We start from the raw sequence: 17,601 nt of genomic DNA on the forward strand, positions 1-17,601 counted from the left end.
AAACGGTCCAAATGCCACCTGGAAACATGCTGCCTATCAAAATGTCCTCCTCCAACTCCAAGAGGTGGCAGGAAAGACCTCTACTTTAAATCCTGGGATTTCACTCCCAACTAGACAGCTGAGGTAGATGGACAAAGGAAGCTAGCTACACCACCATTATCAAAGATGCCTCCCAACATCATTAAAAACAGCAGATATAACTAAAATCTTCTAATTTTGATTCACCATTTTCTCATGAGTTAGGTCATGTTCTCATGGAAAGGTTGCCACTGATGCTTCCGTTAATGGAACCTTCCTCCAAATGGAAGGTTGCCACTGATGCTTCCACTAGTAATGGAAAGTAATGCATGCTTCCATCTGCTTCCCGTTATTCTGAACCTGGCTTATGATCCTTGAGCGAAATTTGCATGGGCTCTGGGCCAGAGGAAATAGAGAGACACACACCTCAGCATTTGACAGAGCAACCAGTAGTAAATAATGGATCAAGAGGCGAGTGAGGAGCCTTATGCAAATCTGGCCTGTGTGTATACAGATTCCATGTGTCCCTGAAGTACATATGGGATAATGCCACAGAACACATTTTTTTCAAAGTAAGCAATCAGTGCACAATACTTTCTTTTCCACTTGATTTTCTCATAACCTGCCCATGAACCCTGAGTTTTAATTACTATAACCAACCATATGAATCATGTTATTTACAGTTACACAAATGCAGTATTTGCTTTTCCAGCTTGTCTACAAATAGAAACAAAACCCCTTCTGTGTCATTTGTGTCAAATTTGGGAGGTGGCAGATTTTTTAAAAATTAATAATAATGGCGCAGCTTATTTATTTTTCTCCTTGCTGGCAGTTAAATACTCCTCCTTGCAGAGAACAAAATGCTGATAAGATGAAAGGTTTGCATACTATTTAATGGCCTCACTTTTGCTTATTCTTAGTGAATGCATGTATCTATAGTTAAGCATTTCCCTTAGGGCAGAAACGGCCGAGGTAGGTTTATCACACTGAGCGAATTTATACATATGTATAATTGCACAATAAACATTATTAAATTGTCTGAACCAAATCCGAGCATGGAGACATGCAGTCAGAGCTGAATGCTAACAATGCTGAATGCCCACGACCGCACAGGGAAAAGATACTTAACAAGCCATGATTTCAGCTTTGGCATCCCCAACACCAATTGCACAAAGAAGTTTGCCTTTGAACAGTGTTGAATATTGATAAAGGTTTCCACACAACACAACAAGGAAGTTGGTCTCTTCTGGCAATCTTTACCAAGGAGTGCCTCCCACCCCCAGGACTCAGGAGTTTACCCTGAATGTTTTAATTATAATTTCCCTTGTATACGACAAATTAAAGAGGAGAGTAGGAGTGTCATGCCAAAGCACATTTATACCCTTAGAAGACTGCTGTGCCCCAAGACCCAGAGCTGCCATTGGCACTGCAAATCTGGGTCCAATCGGAAACAAAATGAGGACACAAAATACATTTGAAAAAAAAAATACAAATAAGATGGAAGTTTTAACTCAAGCTCAACTCTCCAAGGGAAAACATATACAAAAGAAGATCTTGGAATCTTCTTTTTCTTTCAATTCCTCTTCAATTGGATATTTTCCTTGGAGCCGGACTCTTTAGATCTGTACTGAAACAAACCTGCAAATTTATCCCTTGTTCTTACTTTCTTTTTGTTCCTTGTCAACTGGTGAAACGCTTAGTTGATAGCTTTTGGAGCACAGGGCAGTCACTCCCACACTCAAACATAATAAACAACTGACCCTAGAGGGAGGGGTAATGATATTCCTAGACAGAAGTCAAGAATGTCCACAAACTACATTTATATTTTTAAGCTTTGGGGAATTTTGCAGGTCTCTGTGATAGAATTAAGATGAGAAATTTCAAAAATGCACATTTCTAAGCAACTGCCATCAAAAGAAACAAAAACATGCATGAGTCTTGCTAAGAGACAGAAAATCAATGAAGCCAAATTTCATCAATAAATACCCTTGTGGGCCAATTGTTGTAGAATTATGCAATTGTCTACAAATTGGTTTCATATATATAAATAAGTGGTCAAGTAAAACACAGTAGACATGAATTAAGGCAATATGAAGTACAGATATGAGCCTAAATACAACCGCTAGTCCCAACTAAAGAAGACTCAGTGGGATCTTGTTAAATCAATATGAAAGTTCTTTTAATTCAATGGGTTTAGTCTAGTTGCATTTGGGGCACCGATGGCATAGATTCAGAAAACATTTCCCAGGTTAGACCTAACCCAGTTCAAAAGTTACATTCTTCCCATGACATTACCCACAGTATTATTAAAAAATTATTCACTCCCAAAAGTTAGGCTCCCCCATGGCACACTGGTCACAGAACAGAGCATTCAATGAGCACTTTTGAGCACCTCTGCACAAGCAACAAGAGGATGCCCTTTGGAGAAGGCAGCAGGAAGGTTCAAACCACGGATTTCACAAATGTCTAACATTGGAGGTACCCAGAACCCAGGCACTATGGGAGAGGTGGCTTGATAAATTTCACAGGCAGGTGATTTCCAAAGGCATGCTATGTTTTCTAGGTTCCTCTCTTTCTCTTATAGCCCTGGTTGCTTCTTAATCTGTTCGTTTCTTCTTCTTTTCCCTCCCATGTAATTATGCTGGCAGAGCTAAGATTTTGGCCATATGATCCTACCTGACTGCTGGGATAATCAAGAAAAGTCCTTTTTTTACATTTCATATCCAACAGAGATAAGGACTTCTTGGTAAAGACATCTAGACATTAGCTTTAAAGAGAGCAATTGCCTCCCTCACTTTTATTGATTAGAGTTGTCAAAACAGCTATATTTAGACCAACTTCAAATCTCATTTAACTCCTGTATACTGATTCTGACTGTTGTAATACATATTAATCTGAATTCTTCTTCTCAACTAGATGCCTGTTTCTTTTAATTATTTTATACTGTAACATTTTAACTTGCAATCTCCTTTAAGTTGATAAAATTGCTGATGAACAACAGCACAAATATATAATGTCTAACCAAGTGCACATCCTATTTTTAACTGATATATCTAGTTGATATTTCAGCCAGTTCCCTGATCCCTCTGTGAAACAAGGAAAAGACTCAGCCAGGTTACATTATTGCTTGAAATCTGCCTGAGGTAACGGGGGTGCCAATTGGAGGACTAGTAACAGAACATGCAAATCAATGAAGAAAACTTTTGAAATCATGCAGGAATGAAATAAGCAAATCAGTGTACCCAACCACAAGCTAAGCTCTTGCTGCTGGACAAGAGCAAGAGGAAGAGAAGACTGAGTAGTTGATCTGGGAACGCAATGAAGAGCCCCTTTAGCCATGGCTAAAAAACGTCTCTCTGAAACTCCAAGTATTTCACACACTACTGGCTTGTTGCAATTTTGGAGCCATTTCCAAAGGTAGCTTCATTTACAGCATGTTGCAATAATCCAAACAGGATGTAACTAAGGCATGTAGCATCACTTTGGCTGGATCATATATTTCCAGGAATTGGCATCACTCTTGTACTAGCTATAACTGTGCAAACACACTCTTGGCCCAGTCAGGGCTTCTCAGTTCAGGGCTGAAGCCAGAAACACACCAAAACTACAGATATCCTACTTTTTCCTAAGAATGCTTTGCTTTCATTTTTTAAAAAAATGCAATTCATAGTGTGGTTAATTTAGATAAAACTTACTGATGAAGAAGAAGATGATAATGGTGTTTTTAACGTGTAAGCAGTTTTGTAATAAAAATAAAGATTGAATCAATGCATATTTCTTTAAGAAAATTTGTAGTTCAAAAGTTGATTTAAATGGTATACATTCAAAACACAATGCAAGACAAAAAGAACTTTAAAAGATATTTTATTTCTTATTTTCCCTGTGTGACATTAGTTCTTTTTTTTTGTTTGGTTCTTTGCTTGTAACATTTGTGTTGGCGAAAAAGATCCAGTGAAGACACAGAAGCCACTCAAACACAACACTGCAAGACTATTTAACAAGCTGCAGTTAAGTCCCCAAACACATTTTAACCTCCTTAAGACATGCAATTCAACGGGACTGTATCTCCACATCACAGTAATTTAGCATCAATGTGACAAATGAAACTAGAGCAACTGGGTAGCTGGAGCTCAAATGAAAAGTTCATATACTTGTCACTCACAACACTGTTCTGCAAAAGACGAGAAAGGAGAGATGGGGGGAACTCAAAAGTCATCAGCTTTACTAACCACATCAAAATCCAGCAGAGGTTCAGCAATCAGAGAATCAAAATAACAGATTAATATAAGTGGGATGTGCAATAAAATGTCACAATGCACAGTGCTCCTTCCTCTTGATTGTGCCAACCAGCTAGCCACTCCTAAAATATGCCCATAACGTCTTTGTTTAAAGACCTCCAAAGGAGAGTCCACCACCTTCTGTGACAATGTATAAATATGTGAGGGGAAGTCATAGGGAGGAGGGAGAAGGTTTGTTTTCTGCTGCCCTGGAGACTGGGATGCGGAACAATCGCTTCAAACTACAGGAAAGGAGATTCCACCTGAACATTAGGAATAACTTCCTAACTGTGAGAACTGTTCAGCAGTGGAACTCTCTGCCTTGTAGTGTGGTGGAGGCTCCTTTGGATGCTTTTAAACAGAGGCTAGGTAGCAATCTGTCAGGGGTGCCTTGAATGCGATTTTCCTGCTTCTTGGCAGGGGGTTTGGCTGGATGGCCCACAAGGTCTCTTCCAACTCTATAATTCTATGATTCTAAGGAGAGTGCACCACCTTCAGTGGCAGTGTATTCTATTCTTACAGTAAGCTGGTTCTTCCTAATATTTAAGCAGATTCTCTTATATGTGTTTTTAACTGAAGTTATGTATGGCATTCAAATTTGATTTTGTTCCCTGACTCGATCAATAGGGAGAGGCAGGTAAAGGAAGAGGAGGAGAAGGAGGGAAGAGATTCTTTAGTACATAGAGATCTACAATTCTGGCATCCCTACAGGTTCAGCAATGGAACCAATGACCTAAAGAGATGGTGGGATTTCATTCTCTAAATGTCTTCACTAAGAGGCTAGACAGGTATCTGAAGGAGATGCTCTAGTTGGAGATCCTACATTGAACACAGGGTTGGTCTTGATTACCCATGAGGCCAACTATCTGATTCTCCAATTCTTTGAAGAACCATACACATAGCCTACTCTGAATAAGTGGTCCTGAAGGATACAATCACACATGGTACTAAAAGAACAAAGAAGGCCAAAAGAGCCAAGAAGGTTATAAACAGATTATCACTTGACATGTATTCACAGGCTATGGCAGTTCCAATCCCAAAAAAAAACCAAGCCAGACTGAACTGGGTTAAGAAAATGCATTTCTTCCAATTAGAGGTGTGGATGAAGGTAAAGCTGGTAGAAAATATCCCATAGACCTTGCTAGTGTATGATTCTATGTTACAGAAGCAGCTATTTTGCATTTATGTGATTGGGGCAAGCACCTTCAGAATGCTTCAAAAACAGAGCTATTCTGTTAGCCTTCTTCCCAGCCTTGCAGAAGAAAGCTACATACTTTTCAATCATGGTATCACAGCAGGGTGCCATGGGAATAGTGCTGTGCTCCTCCTTAGCTTTTAGCACTGGGAAACAACATACTGCTATCTCACTGCATCACGCTGGTGGGGGCTGGAGTATGCCTATTGATGATCATGATCCTCTTTGGAGCATCAATGCAAGAAAATGAAATACACTGCGTCTCAATGATCAGAAGCTGCAGCACTTGGGCGAATCCCACGTTCAAGGAGTTTCTTCATGATTGCTATCTTTAAAGTCAGTGTTTTGCTTTTCTTTCTTCTTAAAACTTCTTTATTGACATAAATACCCAGGCTCTTTCTTCCTTGCCTCGTTTTGAATTTGTTAACCTCCGCCCATAGCTTGCAATATCATGGCTACATTACCCAATTACTTAAAGGAGTTTAAAGAAAGACAGAGAGTGCACAAAAGACTAAAGATAGATTGTTCCAAGCCACAGATGAGAAACTGGTGGCTTTCCAGATAATGTTTCATTGTATCTCCCATCAGCTCTTGCCATCACAACCAATTGCAAGAGTTGAGGGAATTACAGTCCAACAACATCTGGACGAATACGGATTATAACAATCATTTGCTAATTAGTCCCTGCCCTTTCCTACTGCCCCCACTTAGAAATATAGTGTTCCACCTTATATTGCAGGTTATCCCCAATTTTTGTCATCTGGCAATTGCACTTTATCTATCAACCCTTCCTCGCAACTGATTGTATTGGCCCCTTGCCCGTTCCCAGACTGCATTGCTATCTCAGGTTACTGGTTGTCTGTTTGACGTTTGTTTTATATTGTGTTATACCGTTGTTGTTTTATTTTGCTTGCTGCTGTTTTATGAATTTTAATGTGCTATTTTAACTATGTTGATCGGGCTTGTCCCCATGAAAGCTGCCCCGAGTCCCTTCGGGGAGATGGAAGTGGGGTACAAAAATAAAGTTGTTGTTATTATTATTATTGTTGTTGTTGTTGTTGTTATTATTATTATTATTATTATTATTACTATTATTAACTATTAAGGACCATTATAAAGTCATTCTAGGACTATATTTTCAAAGAATAATAAAATCAATGGACACCTAAATATAATTTGTATGCTGTTTCTCACTGATTTCTAGGTTTTATTTAACAAAATATTAATTATTTATTTAAGTCTGAAATCAAGTTAACAAAAAAGTCAGAAATATAGAAGCAAACCATAGTTAAAAATAAATTCAGACCATTTCCAGTCATACTCAAAATAATCTTGAAGTAGCTTTTCCTAGACTTTTTATAAAGACTACTAAAATTGGCTTCTGAGCCTTAAGAATCTGAAATATTTTCCATTCTTCTTTGTTCAAGAGAAGCTTCACATTCTAGTAAACTGACTTGAATTTTAGTTTATTTCATTCCTTACATCATTCTGGACCTTTTAGCCATAAAATTAAACCAGATTGCTGCCTTGTGCAATTATTCCATTCACTTCAAACATACATACCTTTCACCCTAGAGCATTTTCTTTGTAGTATTCATATGTTCCGCCAAATGCACAGGAGTACAGACAAACATTCCCCCTCCTCCAAAAAGGGCTTCTAAACACACTGAGTTTTATGTATCATATGACATCTAGGCAGGCACCACATCGCCTGACAAGACAGCAACAGAAACCTTAAGCGTCTCAGTCGGCATTCTTCAATATACACTTGCCTGCTCTTTTTATGGACAGAGAGGTAATTTTATCACGGGGGTTCAAACTATTGGTGCCAACCTCAAATATATCGAAGAAAAGAAAACAACTCGTAGCCCATATGTGCTTTAACTTTGAGCCATCCTACTTTTTATGTTATGGTCAATCTGAAAAGGATTTTTAACAAACGTTCTACCGAACATAATCAATGATATCACACACATTTTATGAATTTCATTAGGGGTTAGGTCTGCTTGTGTTAGCCTTACAATAAAGAATTGTGGCAGTGTTTGTTTCCAAGGGCTCTCTCAAAGCTAATTTCAAAGCATTATATTGTAATATATAACAAACTGTAAAAAAGATGTTCATTCTACATTTATTTTTAAAGAAAGAACCTGTTTTCATTTAATATACCAAGGATCATTTTCTCCCTGGGTTTTAGAATTTACAAAATAAATTCCTCTTTTAAATGAATGAAAGCACTGCTATTGGATTCTAACATATAATACATCTACTGAATTCCTGGAAACAGTGACTGCATCTTGCAATATGGTACAGATCAAACAGCATCAAGGTGAGGAAGCATATCTAAGGCTCCTTCTATACAGCCATATAATTCAGATGATCAAAGCAGATAATCCATATTATCTACTTTGAACTGGATTATACGAGTCTATACTGTAATATAATCCAGTTCAGACAACTTGGATTTTATATGGCAGTGTAGAAGGGGCCTAAGACACCATAAAAATCTTCAGGTCAGTTCTGCAAGAAAATCTTAAACAGAGGCTGGATGGCCATCTGTCAGGGGTGATTTGAATGCAATATTCCTGCTTCTTGGCAGGGGGTTGGACTGGATGGCCCATGAGGTCTCTTCCAACTCTTTGATTCTATGATTCTATGAAAAACACAGGTAAATTGTACTGCAGTCACAGAATCTGCACAGACCAGCTGTGTTCGAATGCACTTAAAAGAACGTGTTGCAATGTATTTAAAGGAATGCACTTCCACACAGGTCCAAAACTCATGAGGGGTTGTGGATTAACATGAGGTGTCCAAACACCGCCACAGGATAATCTGGATTAATCCAGAGTAAACCGGTATTTTCTGATTTACTTTGGATCTAAAACAACACCTGAAAAGGTCCGGATCTTACTGCAAGTTCCGGATCTTTACAGGTTTGGGGTCTGTGGGGATTCACTCTAGGGACCACCTTCCGGTCAATCCTCATTGCCATCTTGGTTTTTTGGGCTCTAAAAACCCAAAGGAGTGGGATGGCACTCTCACCCTCCCCTCCCAGCCCCCATTTCCCATGTAAACTTACTGAAGGGGGCTGGCTGCATCCTCAGGTGCCACGGAGAAAGCTTCTGACATGTAGAATATCACATCAGGAGCTTTGGAGAGGGGAGAGGGAAAACAGCCTCCACTGGTAAATTTAGAGTGGAAACAGGGGGGAGGGGGCTGGCTAGATGCCATCACCCCATGTGAAATCTTGGGGTCTGGAGCTTCTGTGTGGTGTCAATCTCAATTCCTCTTAGGATTTTGGCCTGTCTGGAAGGGTCCACAGTTAACCTCTAATCACTTATTGGATGCAAGAATGTCTACAATCCAACCCCTCCACATGTGAAGACACCAAATGACACCAAATGTGTCTCCTCATCCTTATCAATGTTGCCTATAAAATGTTATTTTCCTCAGATAACATCCTTCAATAAACTATTCCTGCTCCTGGTAGTAATAATCTGCATAGATGAACCCTCTTAGTTGCGCTAGGCTGAGTGACAAGAAGAGAGGACAAAATGAAGGAAAGTAAAAGACCCAAATCCATTCATCCTTTCCCTTGATTATCTTACATGCCAACATGCTCTCCTCACTCTCCCTTTAGCCATAAGGATGGTTAGTGGGTCCAGAATGTGACTGAAAGAGCATGCACAGAAGAATGCCGGGAGAAGCTTTCAGTTTCTTGTAGCAAGCAATGGTTTATTCTATTGCGGAAAGTTCCTTATTCTTTTGCATTTAATACATACACACAAACACAGTGGATTATGATTTTCTCTTGCCTTGTGTTACATGCTGGAAGCAGCCAAAATCATTTTAGTACATCTCATTCTACACAAAAATTCAGTATTCTGGTATGATAAGCAAACATATTTCATTTGACAAGACATGAAGAAATGTACACCAACAAAAACAGGACCAGGTCTTCCTTGCCTAAGTAACAGACTATAAACGGTATCTTCAATTTTTTTAGAAAATGTTCTTTAAGTATTTTACATGCATACATGACAGCTTTGTTTTGTTCATATAAGAAAGGCACAAGATGTGCTTATATGCCTGCCTTACCAACATTCTCTCAAATGTCTTTTAATTAAGAAAACTTTAGCCAGGAACTAAAAGAACTCTTGACTCACCTATAAACAAGCTAGCAAAGGAAATAAACAGGGACAAAACTCCCATACACCTGACCTTTCCCTGTCCTGCCCAATAAAACCATAGTCCAATCAAAATGAACAAGGATTGTAAATCGTATTATTCTGAGCTCTCATTCTAACAAGAAATGTTTATAAAAGTGACACCAAAGATTCAATTATTAGGGTTTTTTTTTCATGTCAGGAACGACTTGAGAAACTGCAAGTTGCTTCTGGTGTGAGAGAATTGGCCATCTGCAAGGACATTGCCCAGAGGATGTCCAGATGTTTTGATGTTTTACCATCCTTGTGAGAGGCTTCTCTCATGTCCCTGAATGGGAAACCAGAGCTGACAGAGGGAGCTCATCTGTGCTCTCCCCAGATTCCAACCTCCGACCTGTCAATCTTCAGTCCTGCCAGCACAAGGGTTTAACCCATTGTGACACCTGGGGCCCCAATTATTAGGTCATATCCAATGTATCTCTGCTGATGAAAGGATCCCTTTTCCAGAGCAATGCTGAGAGAAGGATTTTTGACACTTGCCCTCAAAGCCCTTTCCCACCCCATACTTTTCTTTAGAGCGTACAAGGAACTCTTCAGGACCGAAAAGGAAATGATGAAGGATTGCTGGGCCAAAAGACTTCCCTTAGAAGGAGTAATATTTGATGTAACCTCATGTTTTTACAGTAGTATATTTCTTGTTATTTTAAAACAAACTTAAATTTTATTTCAAAAGATGAGAGATGTTTTTTAAAATGAAGAGCCCAAGCATATAATTTAGACCCAACTATTCAACACCTAAATTGTTTGTGTCAGTTTGTGCAATTAATACAAATGACCAAACATGATGAAAATTCAAATATTAAAAATATTAATAAGCAAATCCCAAGGGAGGTCTATGCAACCAGGCTCGGGAAATAGTCTGACCACAGCCTTTTTGTGTCTGCTGTAGTTTCTAAATATTTTCCAAAGGCAATGGCATGTAATTGAGGAATATATCACTCTGGCCAGATCGCATATTTTTAACAACAGGAGCAGCTGTGCACAAGTTTTAATTGTACATATAGATCCTTCTACCACTGAAAACTGGGCATCTAAAGAGTTTATAACAAACATTATCATCAAATCAGGGTTCCAGGTTTGCCAATGACAGATATCTAAAGAGTTTATAACAAACATTATCATCAAATCAGGGTTCCAGGTTTGCCAATGACAGATATGGCAACTGAGAGCTATCGTGGTTTGATTTTGGTTTGACAGGAGACAGAGGAAACCAGAAGCCCTAGTTTGAAATACCTATTGTATTCAATTCATGGTTGTTTCAGCTCATCCTGTTAATAGAGAAGTCAAGAAAGGACGGCTGAGTCACATTCACAAACACAAATGATAAGCTAAGATTCTCCATAATTCTGCCTTATAATTGTTTGTGCATACAACTAATACACATGTCCTATCCTCAACATAAAATGATATGAAATGTTCATCATATTACTGCTGGTGGGCAATCAACAACAAAAGTACAATATCCTGTAAAAGTAGAATCCATAACTTTTGTAGAAGAGGGTTTTTTTTTAATTAGGAAGAAGGGAAATGCAAGAGAGTAATTTGCATGATATCGTGAATGTCTAATTTGCAAAGCACATTAATGGTGTATAGACCCATTCACAACTGCAATGAGAGTCATGCTCATATGGGCCAAAACAGAGGCAATTTGTAGCATCCCAGAGATTCATGTGGGATTCACATGAGAGCAGGGCCACCTATTTTTAGGATCACTTTATTAATCTGCTACTTTTTTTCTTAAGAAATTAAACATCTCCTCTTGTATGGACTATCTAAAGGCAAAAGAGAAATGGCTGTGACCAGTCAATATTCACTTGACTTTGAAGGTATCAACACTAACATGAAATTTATACTGTATAGAGAGCCCTCTAAATCTGCAGCCTCTAGGTCTGTGATTTCAACCAACCATGGTTAATCATGCCCCACATGATTAAATGGCAGTAACATCAAGATAGACATGCTGAAGTGTGCACATTCATGCTGCCACCATTTTATGATTTTTCATATTTATGTTGGGTCCAAACATCAAACACCCCCAGGTATAGTGGGCTCACTATAACTGAAATGGATTCCCACTGAAAGATCAGGTTTGCAGCCTTTGAAACTCTTGGATCTATTTGGTCCAAATGACATTGGTAGCTTGGAGTGCCCTTTATTAACTTGGACAGGGATAGCTTGGCAACTGTGGTTGGGACATGGATAAACAGTCTGGGCTGTTGTAATGTGTTCTAAGGCTACTCTTGAGGCTGATAGAAAAACTGTGACTGGGACAGAATTTTTCAGCTAGATTTTGGAGTGGGTCATGCTAATGGCCCAAAATATCTTGGGATTCGGTTGTCTACCATGTCCTTTTCCTAGTTTACTTTACAAGTTAGGTATGCCTTCGTTGTTTAGTCCCATCTCATATCTACTTTGCAGAAAATATGAAGTGTGTATATTGATTTCTGCGATGTGCATTTCATGTTTTACTAATACATACTACTTTGTGATTTCTATATCTAAAAAGTATATACATATATCTGTAAATAAAAAAATATATGTATCTAAAAGATATTCAACCATTTCTGAATTAATATATTTTGCACATAGGCATGTAATAAGAATACTGTGCCAGTGTTTTCCCTTTATGTAAGGCTATTGTCTCATACAAAATCCAACAAAATGGGAACTTCCAAAATCTACCAATGTAGCAACATAACTTGAAGAGCCAGCACATTCAAACCTCAAACCTTTGTTCTGAATTTCCCTGAAGGAGGACGATTAGGATGTGAGATAAAATGCACTGCAATTAATTTTTTCTGCTCGTCTGTCCCATTGTCCTTTTATTTTTATTATATTGTATACATATAAAAAAAAAACAGAATGTCAGTAAAAAAGGCAAGACTGCATTTTTGCTATCAACCCTACTTATAAAAAAGGAACCCTGTGGATATTGATAAATTTTCACAGCACTTACCTCTCCCTTTTAGGAGTGTGGACTGATAGCTGTCCATTTGTTGAGGCATGTGGGTTTATTATTAAGGAGGTCTTAGAAGAAGCTGAGGAGGAGAGACACGTCGTTGACAGGTCCAAGCTACTGTGGTTGTTGCTTACAGCTTCCTCTGCTGTGTGAGAACCTGTCACTTCTTTCCAGAGTTGCTGTAGTTCAGTTGGAATCATGCCTAAAATAAAATGGAATGAATTAAAATCAATTAATTGCTAATTCTGCCACCCTCAAGGAGCAATTAAAATCAAAGTCAATAAACAAAACAAAATGCAGAAGGTTGTTTTTCAAATTTGAAGGACCAAATGCCAACTGCTCTCTCCCTCTTTTTCTCTCTCTGTACACACTCATATGCCATAATATGTAGAAACATTAATGTTCCATCATCCCACATTGAACACTGACTCAACGTCCATGCGTAATAGTGTGATTTTAATCTAGCGAACTAGTTCTAATGTATATATTTAAACTATTTTAATGTACATAGATGTATTTATTATGTATTTTATATCATGTTTGGCATTGAATTGAATTTGGAAGCCATTCTAAGTCCCTCCTTGGTGGTTGAGAAGGACAGGGTATAAATGCTTGAAATAAAATAATAAATAGTTGTTATGTTTTGATGCATTGCCATGGCAAGGTGGATGCTGAGCTGGACAACCCAAAGATCTTAATGTACATGTTTGTGTAGACCCCATGAATTATTGGTTTAGAGCTGGGGAAATGCTAAAGAAGGGGCTGTGCTTTCTATAAAATTTTAGAAAGAAAAGGAGAGCTGGAACTCTCTTAAGAGTAGTGGATACTAGTCAAGTAGATTGTTATCCATGTCTTAACTGTTTTTTCAGCCATCAGGGAAGAACATAAGAAATGGTTTCTGGAGGCACTGAGGAGACTCTTTAATTATGGATTGAAACTTAATTTGATTCATATTAGTCAGTTTTCATTAAATACATTTTAGAGATTGATAACGGAAAACAATACAACTCTTTTGGTCAGAAATTTTGAATATGACATTTGTTTATTGGTTGACTCATAAATTTATGGCAGAAGAAATGATACCAGGTGGTGGGGTTAAGTGTTTGTAAAATATTCATTATTTTGTATTTTTTTACACTGAAAGTAGTTAATGTATATAAACATTTTTTAAAAAAAAAGAATAATAAGGGATTGAAACTGGTTTCTTCTAAATGTAAGCTGTTTCAAGCTTTAGTAGATAAATATAAGCAGCACGGGTGGGCCTAAACAAGAGCAAAGGAGATGCCCTTACCTCTTAACCAGCGCCTCCCACTCTCACCTGGACCCAGTTACACCAGAGGTGGGAGCCGTGTTGCATCACAGATGATATTAGGCTACAACTCTATCCAACCCAACATAGGTAATGAGAAGGAATGCTCCAAGTTATATTCTAACAACAAGAAGACTACACAATTTTCATCCCATAATACAGTGAAAAATCAAAGCTTTTTTTAAAAAAAGTCTGATCCTCATGTTAGCAGAAATATATTTGAAAATGCGAAAGTAAAAAAAAATAATGATGGATCAGAAACCGGGGAGGTGTGGGGGGTGTGAATGCATTATTTTCTTCGTCTTTCATTACTTACACATTGGTGAACTCCTTCAGACACAGGAGTAACAATTTTTAATATTACAGAATACATCCAGCTAGTCCACCACCAAGGATCAGAGCTTTCCAATGCTCTGGTTCACCTAATGCCGTGTTATGACATTATGGAAAACTAACATGGAAGTTTCACTGATCAGATGCCATGATGTGACATAGCTGCCATGAAAGGACCAGAGCAGGTACAGACATGGCCAGGACCTACAAAGACATTGGCATCCTGACAGCCGTTCTAAAATGTCATGTGTTGATGCTGAATGTGCTGGTACCTTTATCTTGGCCTCTTTCACAATGATGGAAGTGGTATTTACATAGTGTTGGCTGGACATAGCCAAAATACTTTTCTTTGCAGTGACCCTTCAGCTTGATGTTTGAACAATTGGTCCCATCAAAGCAGTAATTCCAATGTTTTTGTAAGAGTGAATTTAGCAGATATAGAGGGAAAAATAATACATTCTCCCTGGGTGCACAGGGGAACACTTTCCATGGTAATAGCTTGTGATTATAGTCTGATTGGACTGGAAGCTACACTACCTGGGAGTACAATTTTTACTGTAATTTGGCAGAGATTTACCTGACATGTGAGATTGCAGTATAGTGGACAGAAGCCACACATATCACATGCTTTGTATACACTCTCGGGTTCATTCCAGTGAAATCATACAGTGAACAAATATTTTTGGCTGAGATGAGGAAAAGCTGCCATTAGGGCTGAACTAGCTGAATCACTGGTCATCTTCAGCATGACACAGCTCTTTATATATCCTTACCGACACATCACTAATATTACTTTGGTTTTACTACAGAAACATTTGGTCATTTGGAAGGAAAGAAACAAACAATATGACACAATTTCCTGTGGGAAAACATGATCAGGAAAGGAGTTGAACTACAGCATTTTCAAACTGACAGGATGGTTCTCCTAGATGCTATGGAAAGTAAAGTTACACTTGATGTGTAACTTGCACAATTTATATTCTAAAATAATTCCTAGTTGTAGTCTCATGTAAGAGCATCCAAATAAATGGTTTTCATTTTTTGAAAGACAATGGATAAATGTTAAGCTCTCTTTAGAGGCAGGAAAGGTCTTCAAAATAAATTTATTCATCTGTGTTATTATGACAACATGAACCACAATGTGACTAATTTCATGCTTAAATTGTAAATTATGACAAATAGCTTTGTTATTAAATACAGTTTTTATTAATCACTTTTAGACATAAATTATGAATTCACATTGTCTTCATGAAATGCTTTTCGAATTTTAACAGTCAAATTGATTATACTATGATTATTTCATTAACACACCTATCTTTCTCATTAATTTTGGTTTCTAGCACTGCTCACTTAATTGATGGATGTGTCTAGTGAAAAAAACCTGCAAGTTTCTACACAAGTAACACTATTATTATTACTGTCATTTCTTGATCAGTGCTAATGAGCCATTGGAAGTGTAATGAAAACATAAAATAATCTTTATTTTTTTTAAAAAAATGTTTCCCAACTAGATAAAAATGGATAACCATATTTAGGAGAGTCATACATCCTTCAATTGAAATAAGAATTTCAAAAAAAAAATCAACAGGCTAAAAAAGTGCTATGATGTTACATGTATGGTACGATGGCACATCTTTTGGGGATTTGGCAAATTTAAATTGACAGCACAGAAAACTTTTGGAACTTAAAATCTGAGAGTACGTTGTTGTACCATTTAACGCCAACATGATAAAAGCAGGCATTAAGGTATTAAGTAGCTAAGCATTAAAAACCAACAATGTTTTCAAAAGTAAACTAGTCTTTTTTGGTTTTTTGAAGAGGTGGAAGGCAATGATCCAACTGGACTAACTGCTTTGTTTCAAGAAACTTATCCTTTCTGCGGGTTTGAGGGGCGGGACCTGCCATTTGCAAAATATGCATCAGTGCCTGAAACAGACATGTCTCTAAGCAAACCTAAGGCATTAAAATAAAAGGAGTATGCATTATATTCATTTGAAACACATAATAAAAAATGCCAAGGTCTAAATTTAATTTATTTTTGTCATTTAGAATACAATAGGTAGATAATCATCTCAACGTGATCAGCCAAACATCTTTACTTTGCTAAACTGTTAAAGATTTTAATTATGCTAGCTTTGGAGAGCACTGGTCTAATGAGGCGATAGACTCCAGAGAATCTAAGTGGTTAAGAACTGTGAAATGAGTCTGATAGGATTTTTTTTATATTCACCGTGAATCGTTTGCATATCAAAGAGGAGTAAATTATTGCACGGCAGACCAATAACCTTCCTCGCCTTTCTGAGAGTAGCATTAACAAAAACATTTGGTCTTTGCTAGTGGGCTGACTAAAAAAAAAATACAGAAATGCTTTAAGTGTCCGCAATTAGTATATATTCTAAAAGATGCTTCAATTTATACATTAAGTGATCAGATAGTCTTAAGATATAGTATATCTATTGCTGTAAAGCCATTTCTTTCCCCTTTCATAAAAATCAAATGCCAATTACATTTTGATGGATTTTGTCCCATATGAGCAGTTAGTTATTAGACATATTCAATTATTACTTGTCCTCTGAAATTAAACCTCTGAGGCAATTTAAACAAAGAGAAAGGTCAAGGCACAATCTTGTGCCTTGTTTAGCTGCAACTGGGCTATTATTTTCAAACACCTTGCAAACTGACAGTGTGGGGTGTATTTTTAGCTAACATGCTTGACAGAACTGTCTCCACACTAACAATTACCTGTGAATATGACTGACCCTTTCACCACTGTTTACTCAGTTGAAACAATAGTGAATGGACCTGTCTGCTGATGGGAACATATTGAGACTAGAACACATGATTCAACATTTCCCTCTCATTTTCAGAGTATATCAATGTGAGAAAAGGTGCTGCTATTATGATGATGATGATGATTAATGTTCTAAGATGTTCATATGTATAGGACTACCTTTTAAAATGAAAATATTACTATTTTGCTGCCAAATTTTTGGTACATTACTTGAATTAAAAATCTTAATGCAGGAAATGTATCAAGGGCAAAGAGGAATGAATTAGCAAGATGCTACAACTATGCCAGGATTTGTCCAAGCTTTCTGCAAAAGGGAGGATGACTAGTATTAATGAGAGCTATCGCTGCGCTACATAAATGTGAACAAAGACCTCGATTTTTATGTAAAATGCAGACAAATTGTAACAGCTGCTGGAGCAGGGTCATACTCGTGAGGATTACAGATCAGATGGAAGTGGTAACAGAATCCGGTTTTGATGTCATGGAGACCTAAGTG

General features: G+C 37.6%; 1 protein-coding gene across 17 annotated transcripts in view; it reads right to left on the reverse strand.

The window, feature by feature from the left end:
* Positions 1-17,601, reverse strand: part of FOXP1 (forkhead box P1) — a 612,918-nt gene that overhangs the window by 87,568 nt on the left and 507,749 nt on the right. For all 17 annotated transcript variants that reach the window (XM_067463468.1, XM_060766355.2, XM_060766354.2 and 14 more), the window contains one exon: positions 12,670-12,874. In XM_067463468.1, the coding sequence (XP_067319569.1) occupies positions 12,670-12,874 (205 nt within the window). The remainder of the gene's footprint in view (positions 1-12,669; positions 12,875-17,601) is intronic.

The sequence above is a fragment of the Anolis sagrei genome, chromosome 2 (assembly GCF_037176765.1).
Source record: "Anolis sagrei isolate rAnoSag1 chromosome 2, rAnoSag1.mat, whole genome shotgun sequence".
Taxonomy (NCBI): domain Eukaryota; kingdom Metazoa; phylum Chordata; class Lepidosauria; order Squamata; family Dactyloidae; genus Anolis; species Anolis sagrei.